Raw genomic sequence first — 17979 nt, 5'->3', positions numbered from 1 at the left:
AATCTGGGAACATTGAGATATTAATGAAACATGTAGGAGTCTTTAAATAATGTATCAACTGTCGTTTGATCTTTTTGTTCCATCTGGTGGTGAGTATGCCACAGTGCAGTTATGCAACAACAAAAATCAATGTGGAAAACCCCTTTTACTTCCTTCACTGATCAGTTGATACATTTGACTTTTGGTTTCTGCATGACATAATAAACACTCAATCATGTACAAGAGGAGACCGATGAACAAGTTCTTTTCAATTCACCTTCATCGGTGATTTTCACAGGCTGCTGTATGATATTAATGTCCTTTCTCTCATCACGATGGAGATAAACTCAAGATAAATGTGTTCCTTTGACGCCGTGTGAGTGCAGTAAGATGCTCCTGAGAACAAGGAAGAGAAGGAAATATTCATGGTTTGATTCAAAGTCAATAGGAAAGGAAACAACTTCCTGGTAGATAGTGTTTCAAAAGGGTACAGCACCACTGTCAGCACCTGGAGCGAATTAACCTGTTAGTATCTGAAGTGGAGCTGAAAAACTGGACTGAATCATTAGACCTGTTTGGACATGTACAGTATTTGCAGCATCGATGTCCGGAGCAGATTCAGCATTATGGCTTCACTATTTCTTACACTGGCCATAGAAAAGAAAAATGACCTCAAATCTTACTGTAAACACTGTTCTAGAAAATCATAGTGGTCCTTTCATCACATGTGCCACCATTCTGATGGAAAAAAATGTTGTTTCAAGTTTAAGACTAAACATGTATGTAATTATCAGAGTCAAGAGATTAGTGTTCTAAATTCCCAAGCGACTTGAAGGCAGCATGAGGTAATTTACTGTAAACGGAAAAGAGTCGGAAGTTTCTTATTTACCTCCACGAGCGTCAAGTCGACGCTCACGGTGTTTGGTTCAGGCAGTTTGGAAGTTTGTTTGAAATGGCAGAACTGGCCGTGAGACACTAAAAGGAAGTTTTATTATTATTATTATTATTATTTGAAAATGAACCTTAATCGAGCGGTGTTGGTGTTAATGTGTGTGTCGCTGACGTCCACGGTGAGGATTTTACCATGGCCTCCTCTCAAATGCTCTAGACAGGTGAGTGAAGGTATTTCAGGATTATTTCAGCTTCTCTGCAGACCCCAGAGAGGCCAACAAACAGTTCAGCACAAGTACTTTTTTTTTTGTACAGAAAAGAGCGTCCAAAACCTTTTGGACATGGCACACTTTCACTAAAAGTTAATTAATCACTATGTGGTTTGTTTGTTTTTTTAAAAGGGAAATTTATAATTTGTCATGTTATATCTAATAACAAAACTGTTTCTTATCATCTAATTTTTTTTAAATAAATATCTTTTACGGTTCTATAGATAGATGATATCTATAATACATCTTCAGTTAGAGGCCAGACTGAACAGCATTCCTCTCAGCCATACACACTTTGTTGTCCACCCAATACACCTGCTTCACATGCTTTATACACCTTTTATTCATACAATACAGCCTACAGTGTTCCATTATAAATTCATGCAAAATAAATGTAGAACCATTTATAATTCAATAGTTTCATAATGACTTAATTTCATCTAGACTTTGACTGAATCTTTCATGTTTCATATTTTATGAGTTATGATTTTAGTGTTTTGTATGATACCAATAAATATGTCATCATATCATGTAATTATCCTAATAAAGTGTAACATGGTGGTGATGGGGCTAAATCATGGCAGTGTCTTTTTGGGGCCCACCACGGAGGCATTTTGTGTAATTGGTAAAAAATGTATAACTGCCCATCCATCCATCCATTATCTATACCCGCTTTATCCTGAACAGGGTCACAGGGGGGCTGGAGACTACCCCAGCTAGTTTATAACTGTAAGACGGAAAATAGACGAACACAATTCTGCTTTTTAATGTTTTCTTTTCCCATTTCTTCCTGCCACAGGATTTGAATTGTACAGTCAATCAAAGTGAGTGAATTTCTTTCTTCTGAATTCTTGTTGCTGTAATTTCCTAAGTTAAAGAGTGTTGTTCAGTTCTCTGTAACCAGACACACCTGTATACAGGTTTGTCTGATATTCTCAGACAAAAAGTAGGTACATGGTTACTTCTGTCATGAAATGTAAACATTTTTCTTCAAAAAAAGGAAAAAAAAGAAAAGTTCAAGGTGACAAACTTTTAAAATTCATACTTTTACAGCAATCAATAGCTCAAGATTACAATTTACATAATTACAAATTGGTTTTCAAATAAGCCTGCACTATGCATTATTTCTTTTTTTTCCAAATTCATTTACTGTTAAACCTGTTAACAGTAACAGTTCAGGACACGAGCAGTTCGCAGTGTTTTATTTTGAATCTGAGAGAAGAGTATCTGACTCCTTTGAGACTTATCATGTAACTTTTCAAATGAGAAGAAAGAAGAGTTTCTGGTGAATTTTAACTGTGCATGTTAGGAAGTATATGTAAATATGTAACTAACTTTCCAATGCCTGCTTTGATGAGTCAGTAGAACCAGTGGTTCAAAGTTCTAAAACTGGTAACTAAACAATGAAAACTTTAAACGTAATTAAAACTCACTTAAGGAAAAAAACATTTTATATAACTTATTATGAAATTTTACAGCACAAAAGATAAAGTAAACAGAGTGATTCTCAGGCTATGACAGTGAAAACAAGAGAAGAGTTTGATTTAGTGGCTCAAATACTTTTAAATGCTGTTTATCTGCAGGCCCGTGATCCTGATGAAGGCCACACACCAGAAAACCTTTGCATTTAAATACAAAAAATACATTTGCAATTAAAAAGAAAAAAAAAAAAGCTGTAACTGCATGATTTATAGAATGTACATGGAAAAGCTGTCTACCATTCAGTGTGTGTGTGTGTGTGTGTGTGTGTGTGTGTGTGTGTGTGTGTGTGTGTGTGTGTGTGTGTGTGTGTGTGTGTGTGTGTGTGTGTGTGTGTGTGTGAAGGTAATTGTATGGACGAAAATTGGCGGGATGTTAATGACTACACCCCCAGCGGTCCAGTGGAGCTGCAGGTGTCAGTGGACACCAGAGAGGATGAGACAGGACGCCTGCAACCTGTACTGGGCGCCAGCTGGAAAATACAGGATGACGGTGAGTCAGTCAGCTGTCCGACGACTAACATCCATTTTAATGTACAGTCTACGTAAGAAACATTGGATTCTCCTTCAGTACAAGTGATGGAGCCTGGAAGGTGCAATCAGACAGGGATGTGACCTCTCCTGTGTTCGTTCTCAGGCAGCATCGGTTACCTGAAGGCCACGGAGCTTCATGTTCTGGTGAAGTCCACCAATCAGAACCTGTGTGTTCGCTATTCTTTCAAAGAGAAACTCCCAATGAGAACTCCATCTGGGGAAAAGGTAGGTGGTTCAGTTACTTCAGATTTTTGAAGAGATTTATGTTCACATAACAGCCATATTTCCATATTTTTGAACATACTGGCAACATATCATTCAAATTTGTATTTTACATGGTCTTGATACAGCACTATTGTCTTTGCAAACTGCAACACTAATAGATTGTTAGATTTAGATTTAGACTTTATTAATCCAACAGTAGGGAAATTTAGTCATCACAAAAGCATCGAAAAACAAAAAGGTGCACAATATAAACAAATGTACATATACATATAAGGTATAAGAAATCAGAAATACAAAATAATTATTTGAGAAAAAAATAAGAGCAATGAATAAATACAGACTATATACACAATAACAAATAAAATAAAAATAAATAAATATAGCTCAGACGATGAATGGAAAAAGTGTCAGGAGCTATGAAATGAAATGAACAGTATATCGTTATTTTGGGGGTGTTATGCAGTTCGGTGGTAATGACACCCGATAACAGCAATCTGAGGTCACTAAAATTAAATGTGGAATTGGTGTGTAACTTTGCCTAAACAATGTGGGACTCTGTAGTTTTCCAATCTGACCAGTGATGGCAGTCACAATATCATTTAACCGCTGGCTGCTCAGGTGGTGTCCAGCAAACATTGTGGGCTTCTTAGATAATTGTAAATGTATCTACAATTACACAAATGCATACTGCACAACACGCATTTCTTGTGTGGCCAAACTGTTTTGAAAAGTGTCAAATAAAGCGCTTTAATATAAGATTTAACTCGGAAAATCCTGTTCCACTGGAGGGCTTTTAGTTTGAAAAGTTGCTGCGTTCAGTTTTTCTGCCATGTTACTTTGATCTCTCGCTCTCTCAGTGACAGACACTAGCTTTATAGCTCCGCCCCGCTGTTGCAGTCCAGCCGAGAATATTAAATTTATGTTATTTGCCTAATTCATGAGCACCCGCTTCTTTCCAGCTCAGTGTGAGAGTCTCTGCTGAATTTTGAAGGTTGCAGTTTCTGTCCTCTGATCTCTGTGTGTCTCACTCGGTGTCTGTGGAGCAGGTGGAGGGAGGATTGTCCACGCGTGATCTGTATCGATCGTGTTCATACTGTTTTTTCTCTTGGACAATAAATAATAAATAATTAAGAAATAGGGAATGGATTGTCAAATATACTTTTCATGTTTCATGACTCTCAGATTTGGATAAATATGAGAACAGGAGGGTGAACGTGAGCAGTGGTTGCTCACATTCACCCTCCTGTTCTCATATTTATCTAAATAAATTCTAATTACATGCACATCACATTTTAAGCGTCAAATCCGCTGCTCATATCATCACTCCTGTACCGACAAGTGGTTTGTTTATGCTGCGGACACTATTTGAACAAAGTTATGAGTGAGTTTTATTTTATGAAATAATGTAGTTTTTTGTGTTTGTGCTATTATTTCTTGTTGCAATAAATGTTGCGGCTGCAAGGAATTGTGGGATGGCGTTATCTCCTATCCTTTATAAAGGATGGTCCGCTGTATCCTATGCGAAAGGAGATAGGAGAGGAATTATTGAAGTTCCTTTCCTAAACATTTGAAGAATTCGAACAGCTGGCTGACACTTATTTACTTCCGGGTCACGTCGCTCATTTAGGAACCATCCTAAAAAATTTTACTATTCAAACGCACACATAGTTCAACGCCACTTGCAGGAAGTAGGATAGAGGACCGTCCATTTTCAAAATAAAATACCCTGTGGCACTCCGGTTGTATACGTTACACCACTACAGCAGTGTCTGCCTTTTTTTGGCAGGAGAAGAAATAAGTTTTCCTGGATGTTAAATAAATTTAAAATAAATGCATCACACACATAGACCACATGCCCTGTGGACTCCCCGGATAAGAAGACTGAACTGAACCTGACTACATCTAAAGTTGGATGGTTGATGCCGCTCCACAACCGACCACGTTTTCCCAGAAAGTTTTCCTATTGTTTATGAAGCCTGCATCCTTGGCTGGAGAACACCTCCAAGTTTCATTCCCTGACAGTCATGTTTTGTGTTTTCAGTGGTCATTCACAACTAACATGCTGGTGTTGGACCCTGGTCAGAGATACCATGTCTCTGTCCTCAACATCCCCAAACCAGAGCTCGGCCATAGCAGCTACGATGTCAGCACTGATGTCATTGTCCCTGGTGAGTTGAAGTTAGTGCCAGCATTTGGTTCTTGTTCTTGATTAAGAAAATGAAACTATTGTCTCTGTGGTTTGTTTATGCTGTGGACAATATTTGAACAAAGTTCAAAGTACAAAGTAAGTTTGGTTTTATGAAATAATGTAGTTTTTTGTGTTTGTGCTATTCTTTCTTGTTCTACTTTCTTTTGTGTTTTTTTTTTTTAACTCATGTAATCAATCTTTCCTCTTTATGTCTGTTTCTGTGTGGAGCCTAAATAGAACGGTAAATACTGTGAATACAATATACAGGATTAATTACCGTTTATACACGGATCAAGCCATAACATTACATAATAACACTATACTAGGTTATACTGATAATATTTTGTCAAGTCAATAGGTGGGACAAAATCAAATTGAATAACTGAACATTGTAATCTTTATGAAAGGAGGATTTATTGCCTGGCTGTTGTATTATTCTTTCAGCTCCACCTGTCAGTGGCTTTAATGTTATGGCTGATCAGTGTGCACTGAAATTTCAACCATTGTGGTAACTTTGGAAATTGATTTGTAAGATGGTGAATGGAGCTCAGACAATCACAATCTCTGTACTCAAAACAACTGTTTTAAAATTTAAAAAAATAAATAGGGAGACTTTGTGTTTGTATTTTATCTTTACGTTGCTGAAGTTTTAGTCCTCTTGACATGAAATTGTCTGATTCTGGTTAACTCAGACTGTCAGGATCCCAAGATGAGGGAGACACAGTTTTGCATAGAAAGAGGTGAGCCACAGATATATATTCTAAAGTCCAGCAATAAGAGTGAGTAAATCATACAAACTACTTCTAACACTGTCTCGTGACTGCGCTGTAGGAAGTCTGTGGCAACCGAACATCAGTCTGGTTCAGACCCCTGCATCTCTGGTTGTCAGCTTCAGCCCTGACAGACTCTGCGAGGAGTACATGGTTATTGTCAGCTGCTCCACTAACCAACATGGAGAGCATACATACAAGGTAAGGTCACATGGTGCTGGGCATTCAAATGCTTCTGTAATTGCAAGACATCCTTCTGCCTGTGCGGTAGGATGTCTGCATGAATGATGAATGCTTTTTCCTTTTCAGCGGTGTGATGCAGAACATTTCTCTAGCTGCTCGTTACAACATCCTGCGTTTTGTACCTTAACCTACTTTTTACCCCAGTTTTTTTTCTTTTTTTTCTTCTCATTACAGGAAACTCGCCTTGCCTCGCTCTGCAGTATTTTCCTTCTTATTGTAGAAAAGGCTGCCCATTCTTTTTGTAAATCACTTAAACATTAAGGAATTTCAATTCAATTTGATTTTATTTACGTCACGTCAAATCACAACACAAGTTATTTCAGGGCACTTTTTACAACATACAGTTTACAACACCTCTTCCAGAGGTGGTCTAAGTTGGGTTGGAGTCTTAACATTTGTGCAAAAACTGCTGACTAATCGCTCTGAGTTTGTTTCCAAGTGTGAAAAGAACCCCTAAATTATTTGAAAAGTCAGAACCACAGTGATCAGACTTGTTTCCCACTGAGTCATGGTGCTAAACTCCTCTTCAAAACACAGACTTTGTTCACATAGGGCTCCTAGACGTAGTGTACCTGAGTGTCTAGTGCCCAAATATTAGAATGTGTCACTGTGGTCATTTTGAAATCTGTAGTTTGTGGTGCTCTTGAATTATATATTGTCTTTCTGATGCATTACATAGCCTACCCTTAAATTAAGGGTTGTTACATTATACTAAAGGCATACGTAATAAAGTGACACACTGCAGGGACGATGAGCAGCAGGTTGTGTCAGATGTGCACATGCGAGGTGTACAGCTGCCACAGCGAAACACTTGAAAGCATCTTCTTGACTGACCCCTATTTTCTGATTTTATTTTTAAAACAGAAATGTGTTCACGTTTAAATGCACCAGAATAATGTTGAAAAATGTAAACATTTAAATTTATATTGGTATTTGATGTTGTCACAGCAGTACAATTCAGTCTTACAGTTCAGTACTCTAAAACTGTGCACCTGTTCTCCAGGACCGCCAGGAGACACTGAATGTATCATTCAGCCTTGATAAATGGAAAAGATCCTGCTGCCAGTTTGATGTTGAGGTAGAACTTTTTAAATCTCTTCTGCTGAGTGATGTTAGTACAACGTATACTTTTTTTTGCTGTTTTTCTTTAGTTGACAATACCTGTGAATTCGCCACAATTTGGCCTACATGCGAGAGGTAACATGAGTTTTTTTCACTGCAGATAAAACCTCTTTTCCCACAATGTGGCCAGGACTGCACCCGTCGAAAGAGAACACATGATATCTGTCCTGGTATGTTGGCAGATATGGAGTATGAATATCATGCAGCCCTGTGCTCTGTCCCCACATTATGATGCTCTTGTCCTCAGACAGAAATGAGGATGTACCTAGTTGGTGATCAGTTATTACACTTGTAATTGTATCTATGAGCTCAGCACACTGCAACTTATGAAAACTCAGCTTAATTTATACGTTCATACAAACATGCAGCCCAAAGTGTTTTACAGAGCAAAATAACAGCACATACAAAAACAAAACAAAATTAAAACATACAAATTTAAATAAAAGTATTAAAAAAAAAATTAAAAAATTGAAAAGTATAAAAACATAAACATTTGAATAAAGGTATTAAAAAAAAAAGAAAAAAATATACACAAAAACATAAACACAACATTTTTAGCAAGACCTAGAAATTACAATATCAAAACAATCAAATGTTCAAAATAAAAAAGTTACAGTAAATTAAATAAATTTAAAAAAACATTTAAAAAAAAACAACAGGACTTGAAATCGGACAATAAATGACGAGGCACCTCAAATAAAAGCAAAGCTTAAAACATACGTGTTGAGGTTTCTTCTAGAGAGATGGAGTCTCTCAGATACTCAGCCAGACGAGGGCCCCAGTGGCTAAAGTTGGGCCCCCCGCGGGTTTCTGTTGAAGTCTTTGCGATTAAGATGCCAGCTGCAGAAGATGGAAGGGATCTGCCAGGCACAGGTTTAAAAATCATGTCTGAGAGGTGGGCTGGTGCCGGACCATCAGAGAGATTAGAGAATCTCAAAGCCAGTTCTTAGAATGACAGGCAACCAATGCAATACTTTAAAAGACTTTACTCTCTTTTTCTGGTCTTCGTCAGAACTCAGGCACCTGCATTCTGAACAATCTGTAACTGGCCAATAATTTGTTTTTTGGTAGACCAAACATGAAAACATCGATGGTCAAACAGAGAAATGGTCCAACCTTAGCTTTGATGACTCCTTTTATCTGAACAAGCAGCAGTACTGCTTATCAATAAATTGTGTTGTTTCCCACAGACAAGCCAACAGATGCCCCAGATGTTTCTCCTTACCCCTTAGCTGCCCTGGGAGTGGTGTTTACGTGTGTGGTGATGGCAGTTGTTATGTTTGTCCTCTGCAGGAAGACAGGTTGGTTACGTACAAATATAATTTTCACTTCGATCTCTATTAAAATTGAACTTCAAAATTCATCAGATTTGATTGGAAAAGTGATTTTTGTTGATTTGTGGTTTTGACATTATGGCTTGGAATTTGCTAATGGACTTATATTGTTGCTCCCTTCCACTTCCAGGCAAACCTGATGTTATTCCAGAACATGAGAGAGATGTGAAGCCGCGGCCGCAGCCGCTTCCACAGCCTCCCAAAGTGCTAGTCATCTACTCCCAGGACCACCACTTGTACAGGGACATAGTGCTGAAGCTCTGCACCTTCCTTCAGGCCAAGTGTGGCACCAAGGTGCTGGTAGACCTGTTGGACTCCACCACCGTCGGCATGGTCGGTCGCCTCCGCTGGCTTGAAGGGCAACGACAGCAGCTGAAAAACCCTTCTGACAAAATCCTGGTGTTGTGCTCGCGAGGCGTCCAAGCAAAGTGGAGGGCCATGTGCGGTCAGGGGCGGGTGACACTGAGGGAAGACATCTTCTCCCCCACAGATGACATGCTCACGCCCTTTCTCAACCTCTTCCTTCCAGAAATGCACCAGGCTGGTATGCTGGGCAAATACATGGTAGCTTACTTTGATGACATCAGCAGTGAACGAGACGTGCCATCGGTTTTTGATATTGCAATCAAATACAGCCTGATGAAGCACTTTGAAGAACTGTTCTTCCGCATTTTAGACATTGAGAAGTATCAGCCAGATCAGGTCTGCCATATTGAGGGAATTGGTGGGGAAGAATATTTCCACTGTCCCTCCGGTAGAGCCCTGAAGAATGCCATTGAAACCTTCCAGGCTTTCCAGTTTGAAAATCCTGATTGGTTTGAGAAGGAGTGTGTCGTCAGCGAGGAGGAGGTCAGGACAGAAGCCAATGTGTTCATTGATCAGATGCAGATCCCTCCTGTCTTAGAGTGTGTGCCTCTGATCAGAGAAGGGCTTCCTGTCTACATTCATGAGGTAGAAATCAATGAAAATGGAAACAGTGTTCACATTCTTACACCTGAACTGAACCGAGAACACCTGCTGCCATCATTGGCAGAACTTACACCAATAGTGAATCCCGTGTGGAAACATCATTATCCACCCAGCCTGGAGGACGTGTTGACAGATCACCTGTATCCTCACAGCCCTGGTCCACAGCCCGTCTACATAGCTGAACCTATTTTGAACAAACCACCACTAAGACAGAACTGGCTGTCCCTCGAGGAAGAACCCTCTGGTCAAAGTCCCACTGAGGACAATGAAGAGAACTCCCTTCTGCCTACGAGCCAACCGTCTGCCCAGTCGGACCAGAGAAGCTCAGCCCTACAGAACTCTCTGGATCCACAATCCTTATGTGCAAACATACAGAGCGAGTTTTTCCCTTCATCTGAAATCAGCCGATCGCAGCCTGTAGAAATAGAGGAAGATACGGATCTGGAGCCGAGTGGAAAAGGTCCAAGCAGTGGATCTGATCAAGGCTACATCTCCAAAATATCCTCCCAGCATGAGCCCCCTTTCAAAAAGGATACCCTGGTGACTTTGGCGAGGCTGCAGGAGGAGCTTTTTCAGGACAATGTCAGATTCTCTGATGGAGGTCCTGAATGGAACTGAAATGAGCTCTCAGTAACTGGTCCTTCTTTCACTTTAACTGACATTACAAATCTGATCATTAAGTGCCTGAAAGGAGGAGCCTGCAAGAGCCTCAAATGCTGCATGAAGAATTAAACAGCAATTATGTCGATAATGTGTTCAACATAACCCAAATATAGCTAATACAAGTTTTGGGTATGAGTCACTGGTTTATGGTAAATTATATGATGTGTGCGCTTAAAGACAGAATGATCACACCTTCCTACAGAAAAGATGTAAACGCGGTAATTGGTGCTGTTGTTCAACTTTTTCAAGTTGATAAGATTTCAATTTGGAATACATTTTTAGGTCAGAAAATTCCTGAACTTCTTCACAAGACATATTCGGCTTCTTGGATGGAATCATTGAAAGGACTTTTGTTGGAACCAGCACCCAGTGGTCATGAGGCAAATTGCAGTTGGATGAAATTCTGTTTTGGGTTAGTCATTTAGAGAGGAGGTTGCACGACAAGCAAAGCGGCAGTCGCCCAGGAGCTCTCGATCCTCAAAAGGCGGCCAATTTACAGTTTGGTAAAAAAAAAAAAAAACAGCCCAAACTGACGCTTTAAGGCAATGTCTTTTTTCTCAAGTTAAAATGTAGTTTTAACTAGTTTTTGCTGAGTTGTGCTAAAACATACACGTGTAGTGGAGACGCCCAAACATTCCTTCCTCCAGGTCCAGCAGCCATCCACCCTCTCGACAACCCTTTAGCCACAGACGCGCGGCTGTCCGACCTCTTTCTGCCTGACAATGTGGACCTGGGACAAACCAGAAAAACCCTTCGTCTAAATCATTGTAATCATTTTGATCTACTTTTAGAAACTCCAGCTGTCAAAGGGAGAATCTACATATCTGACTGGATTAACCGAAGTCACCAGATTCAAGGATGGATGACCCCCCCCCCCACCCTCCCACCCTCCTCTGTCAATACAACCACATGAGCTTAAAACCCTTTTCAGACCAGTTCTCGTCACATCTATGAATTCCTAAATTTGACAATTTCCAGGAGCTGACCCACCATGAAGCGCTTTCTCCCTGCTGCCCCGTGACCACCCAACCATCTGGTTCTGAGATGGTTACCAAAAAGCCCCGTGACTGTGTATAACAAAAGAATGAACTATTGTAAAGCTCAACAGCGTATTTATCATATTTCATGTGTTACAATATTTTCGTGTGTCTGTCGGTAAACTGGAGATGTTAACAAGATTTCGGTGTCCTCCCAATACCCAGGATACCCCCTCACCCTCCTCCCCCTCTGTTCATCATCTGGTTTAACAGTCGTATCAAATGTAATCTGTACTATAGTTGAAGTCGTGTTTGGTGGAATGAAATAAGGGATTCTCTTGATACTACATTCTCAACCTGAGCAAATCTAACATGACTTCCTCAGAGAATGACCCTTTTACTCACAGTCTTGTCCCAATTTTTTGTCTTTTTTTTTGTTGTTTCAGTTTTTGTTACCGTTATCATTCTTTTTGTTGATGTATTTAAAACATTTTAAGCAGCATACTTAAACAACTCTGTAATTCTCAAACCTCATACTCATTTGCATTAGCAGTTTAAAGCCAAGGAAGAACAAGTGCCGTCAGTTAATTGCGTAAATTAAGCATTCTGCAAGATAATTTTTTCTCCGGTTTTGTAGTTTCATGGTGAATTAATTTTGTAACGCTCTTCAATATTCCCTTTCATTACACTGCCAAATTAGCTCATCAAAGTTCATTTCTGATGTATTTGTTATATAAATGTATTTATCATGTTTATGTAATATTCCCATATTCACACTAATTATACAATTCTGTCAAAGTACTCAATAAATGCCCTCAATTCAACATAAATGTTGTCACAGTAATGATGTTCTGATAGGTGGAAGGGTTATGTTTGACTGATTTTGTTTAATTAAATTACTTTTAATAATTTGTCCAAACGGACTGGTGGATTTATTATTATTGAGTGTAAAATAGATTAATCATGAATAAATCGTGACATAACATGACACAGAATACACACGGAATGGGAGAAGCAGATGGATGGTGAGGGACCAACAGCTCCTTTTCAATCCAGGACATACTGGGGAATTTAATGGCGAGTGTTAGAAAAATTACTCAGAGGCTGTATTCAATATATACGTGTTTTGGTTTTTCAGGGTCAATGACTTCCATAATGAATTAATACTTTGTAAAGTACTTTCCTTTGATTTATTTCAGGTTTCAACCACATAATACTCTGTTTTACATCTACAGTACATAGATTGGATTATAGCAGTACAGATACACCACATAACTTTACAGTACAGGTAAAGTCCTATCTGTATACAACAACAATGTCCCCGTAAACAAGTTCAAAGAAAAGGACAGTTTGTATATTATAAGAATATATTCTAAGAATATGTTCTAATGCACACAGTTTTTCATTGCACAAAGGCTGAAGAAGAAAACAAGCATGATTGGCTCCTGTTAATATCAATGTTAATGAAAGCCTTTGGTAGTTTCTGTGGAGTTATGCACTGTGCTTGTTCATGCAGGCTCTCTGTACTTCAGTTTACAGTTGAATGCTTGTGTATAAACTTTGTGACAAGCTTGATGTGCAAATCCAAATAAAGATTGTTAGAGAGCCAACGCGGCAGCATTGTATACATATGTAAAGATTACTGGCACAAGGAAATAATACAAAATAGTATAAAATATACAATTTTAAATACTTTGGCAATATATGATAAGCAACAAACTAACAGAAGCATTCTGCTCTCAGTGCAATATGAAAAGCAAAGTCAAGAGAAGCACTAAAATCAACATGTTATATTCTGTAATCCTCCACATAAAGGTCAAACTTCAAGGTCAACTTCACAACCACCTCATGTCCGCAGAGTGACTGAACATCAATTCAATCCCCAAAAAATTTATTCAATATAAGACCAAGATTTTATCTGAAGATAGATAGCAGAAACCTCTGCTGTGACATAAGCATGACACTTCATTCACAGTTGGAAACCGGAGACTGACTGCAAGTGTTGGCCTGCTCTCTGCAGGATGGAGACCTAGGATGGGTCAGGTGGCCATAATATGAGACACAACTTAACATAAGTGATGACCTGCATTGTACTAGCTGACAGCTGCAGGTCAGAGGTTTTAGGGAAAGGTGGTCTCAGTTCAGCTGTGCATGATGCAACAAAGGCAGCAAGACTTAACGCTTGTTAGTACTGGTCAAATAGACAGTCACCTCTCCTTACTTATCCTCAAAGCAGGTCAGCAGAGTTCCCGTCACTGTATGAAAAATGTGTTGTCTCTTTGGAACGCAAGTGGTTTGAAACATGTTCTTATTTTTCCTGCATAGATTTTCTTTAAAAGGTTTCTTCAAGATGTTTGAAGAAAACTTTCCACACTAGGGTGTAAATACAAGTTTCAGGGCTGAAAGCTCTTAAAATCCAATCTCAATTCAGAACAGAGAGAACCATCAGAGCACAACTGGCCTGATTCTACAATGACAGTGCAGCTGGGCCGGCCAAATAATGTGACTTGGTTTTTGCAAAGTTGACCCTTTTTACATCATGGTGGCGATTCAACATCTTCTGAGCAAAGTGCATGTTTTGGGATTGACTTCTTCCAGGCAGTCACTAATATCAGCTCATTTCAATAGAGCATTAAAGAGACCTGAAACGTGCTTCAGATAGGTCAACTTTTACGTTGAACATAACATAATATATTTTTGTCGCAGTTACATAAATTTTTCACCAAAGCGGTATTGAAATAACGTGAAACCACTGACTGCCTGGAAAGTGGACAACACAATAAAATAAAGTATTTGTGATCTTTAAAAAAGAGGCGCTAAACATTTCTGATATGGACTTCTACAGTGGTTCTTCCTCCTTCCGTCCAGACCCTCAACAGTCCTCCCACACTGCATGCAAGGCACAAGTCACCCTGACCTCTGACCTGCATACATTGATTGTTCACAGAGAAGCAAACAAAGCTGGGGAATTGCAGACATAACCTCATTGTGATTAAATTCTCTTCGCTGACTTCTGTAATGTCACTCATTAAATCTTCAAAATAATAGGCACTAAAAGATCCTACCTGTCTGACTCATATTGCACAATGCCATCACAATACATCATCTTCAGTCACATATACTTATCTAATACAGTAAACTTTGATCAGCCATTTTTGCCAGTTACAACGTTAGTATAAGCATTTGGAAGAGCTCAACACAAAGGACAGTGATCGTGCCACGACATTTTCCCTCTTCAAACAAAGTATGGTCTAGTAAATGTAGGCTTTTGCTGTAAGCCATACACTGCCACAGTGAGAGGGAGTCTGAAATCACCTGTGTTGATCCCGGTATTACCTGGATGACTTTAACTCATCAGCATGTAAACTCTGAAAAACATGGATTTTCAACACAAACTGTTGGATAATGCGTTTGTGTCAGTTTCCTTTGTTTAAGTTGGTCTATGGATCATTTCAATGGAACAGTTTGTTGTTTGATGGTCTTGTCTTATATATGCAGAGACGTAGGTAGCATAAAAACAGACAGTGGAGGCGGAAACAGCTAGCGCAGCTCAGAGCCTAAACTTGGGAGCTTTGTCATGAGGACATAACTGGACTGGGTACTTTGCCATTAGTCCTCCAACTCGGTGCCCTCTAAATGAGTTGACCTACTGTCAGTACGATATTGTTTGTCAGTGCATTCAACAACACAAATGTCATCATATTTTCTAATCTGTCACCGCTGTGGTAAAGGACTATTAAGTGCGTTGGACAACTTAAAGCTTTGTTGAGCCATGATGTGCAACTTGCAGTCACCCAGGAGGTGGCATATCAGAACAACATGAACAAAGTAAGTGTTTCATCGAACAGCTGATCCTGTCATTTTGTGGCAAAGATGATGTCATGTCTGTTGGTAAAGCTGCATTTCCACAAGCATCAGAACCAACAATATCTCAGTTCCAGTTTCTACTTTGAAGTCCACTGAAATCCTTGGTGGCACCAAAAAGGAGGGATGCTATATAATATGGAAGCCCATTTACTCCCACAATAATCTAACAGAGGATTAGAAATGTTAAAAAATATGTGTATAACTATGACCTCTTAAACCTGCCTCCTTGTTATTATTGATATTTTTTGTTTATTTGGCCTTGTTTGTACATGCTAAAAACACAACACTGACGTTTGAAAACCTTGAATGAAATCATTGTTGTGAATATGGTTACAGATACTGACACAGAGTAACATCATCATCCATCTGGGGCCATGTTTACTGCAGCTCAAAAGCTCAGTAGAAGGGAGTTTGAAAGTGTTCTCCAACAATTTACATGACTATGTGTGAAGAGTCTCCCTTCAGCACCCCGTTTTCTCTGTTTTCTGTAATTTTGAAGGCATAGCACACAAAAAAAGGATTTCAGAAATGACAGTCATGACCCTCACAACCTTTGTCTACCGTACACAGATAAGTAAGCACAGCAGCAAAACCTCCTTTCACTGTTTCACCTGCTTCACCTTTTCTCACAAATAGCCTGGTGTCCCACCATGCTTTGAGAGGCACTTACATCCCTTAGAACATACATTGGAAAAAGCTTTGCATTGCATCACATTCAGTGGGTCTTCAACCTTATCAGAGCTGTTTTTGACTGAAAACAGCTGTCTGCTGAAACCAGGTCGACGAGGATGACAATGCTCACTGGAAAACCAAAACACTCAGCAGAAACAAGCTAAAACGGCTGTGAAGAGCTAAAATGAACATCAGAGAAGGGTTCTTTGTGGGTTCCTCAATATGAGCAACATAGTCATTTGATTAATTGCAGCTCCTTCAGTGGCAGACTGCTGCACCCTCAGTGCAGGAAGGAGCGCTACCGCAGGTCGTTTGTTCCGATGGCTGTCAGACTTTCCAACACCACCCTATAATAACGTTGCACTGTTCATTTCTTTTTCATTCCATAGCACCTGATGCTTTTTTCCAATCATCCCAAACTGTATTTATTTATGTATATTTTATTATATTTGTTTTTTGTGTCTGTGTGTGTATTTAATCATTGCTCTTATTTTTTTTCTAAAATAATTACTTTTTATCTATCTTACTTCTTATATCTTATACGTATTTGTAAAGTTTTTCATATTGTGTGCACCTTTTGTTTTTCTGTGCTGCTGTGACGACAGGATTTCCCCACTATGGGATTAATAAAGTCTAAATCTAATCTAAATCTAATTGTTAATATAAAGATATTTATTAGTGCAGTCTTAGTTGTAATACTGGGGTCAAATCTGTGACATCCTATCTCATAATGGACTTTGCTTGGCAAAAAATATCATGACATACTGAAAACATTGTTTATCATTGTGATTATTTTTTTCTATTTTTAAATGGCTTTTCTTGAGAGAAATGGGATTCCATATATTTAAGAGAAAATAAAACAAATATTAGTTTGCCCAGAATTTTTGTTACAGGTGTGTTGAAAATGACAAACCTTTTTTTAAAGTGTGCTGAGCTTCTCAGGGTAGAACCTACTGTAAGTCTGAGAATCAACTAGTGGGTGGAAGGCTGTTTTTTTGTTGTTGTTGTTGTTGTTATTTTTTTGAGGAATTGAATTAGGCCTGTTTGTGAACCAGAGAACGGCAAGCCTTGAAATGACAGGTGTCGGAGTGAGCAGTTGCCCGTGATCTTTTAGGACTCACAATTCAAAAAGTGAGAGAAATAGTAAAACAGTAGAGCAGCCAGTGATACCAACAGAAACTGCTGTTGGCAACGGGTCCATTTGAAAAGGACTTTAGAAAACTTGTCATGGCACTATTGGGTCTGTACGCATGGCATTAATTTACATCATAAATGTCTACTCGTACCAGACACAGCTTTTAGAACCAGCACAGACCAGCACACAACACTGTCATCAATAGAAAACACTAATGTACATGGGCGGAGCAAAGCCTTGTTGTTTGGAGTGAAATCAAAGGATTTTTCGTTGCACTTTGCATCTTAAAATACAGTCCAGCTGCTGTCCTTCTGTATTCCATTCAAGTACAGCGGTGACACTCACAAACTGAACAGACAAAACCCAACGTGGTCCAAGACTTTGCAGTTTGTTCTCCATTTGATGTACAATATTGCAGGTATTGTGTCTGACTGTAGCACCTGTAGATTTGTCTGAAGACGGATCATTGTAAGGCTGGTACAGACGACACCAGAAGTGGCCAAAAACAGGAAAATCCATTCACTTGTCATGGAGAATGTTATCCACCCCAAAAGTCAGAATTCCAAGTAAAAACTTAAAAAAAAAAAAAAAAAAAAAAACTGTCAGCTCCAAACTATCAGATGTGCAGACTTCTGATGTCATTCCAACACAGCTACAACACAC

At 39.1% G+C, this 17979-nt stretch overlaps 1 protein-coding gene across 1 annotated transcript; it reads left to right on the top strand.

Moving 5' to 3' along the window:
• Nucleotides 1–904: 904 nt before the first annotated feature.
• Nucleotides 905–11913, top strand: il17ra1a (interleukin 17 receptor A1a). Its single transcript, XM_069716118.1, has 11 exons — nt 905–1091; nt 1939–1963; nt 2964–3110; nt 3255–3376; nt 5418–5544; nt 6257–6304; nt 6396–6535; nt 7581–7655; nt 7800–7869; nt 8890–9000; nt 9164–11913. Exons 1-11 carry the CDS (start codon nt 996–998, stop codon nt 10618–10620), a joined length of 2418 nt encoding a protein of 805 aa, XP_069572219.1. The 5' UTR covers nt 905–995; the 3' UTR covers nt 10621–11913.
• The last annotated feature ends 6066 nt before the right edge of the window (nt 11914–17979 follow it).

Source organism: Brachyistius frenatus, unplaced genomic scaffold (assembly GCF_029030835.1).
Source record: "Brachyistius frenatus isolate BFR_SWC_R1_liver_20210118 unplaced genomic scaffold, ASM2903083v1 Contig_152, whole genome shotgun sequence".
Lineage (NCBI taxonomy): Eukaryota > Metazoa > Chordata > Actinopteri > Embiotocidae > Brachyistius > Brachyistius frenatus.
The sequence above is the reverse complement of the archived record's forward strand: the minus strand, read 5'-3'. Positions and strand labels throughout refer to the sequence as shown.

Coding starts and splice junctions, on each gene's coding strand:
- il17ra1a (XM_069716118.1), top strand. CDS start 996: ATGAACCTTAATCGAGCGGTGTTGGTGTTAATGTGTGTGTCGCTGACG. Junction 5,545..6,256: donor CACTGATGTCATTGTCCCTG/GTGAGTTGAAGT, acceptor TGGTTAACTCAG/ACTGTCAGGATCCCAAGATG. Junction 6,536..7,580: donor ATGGAGAGCATACATACAAG/GTAAGGTCACAT, acceptor CCTGTTCTCCAG/GACCGCCAGGAGACACTGAA.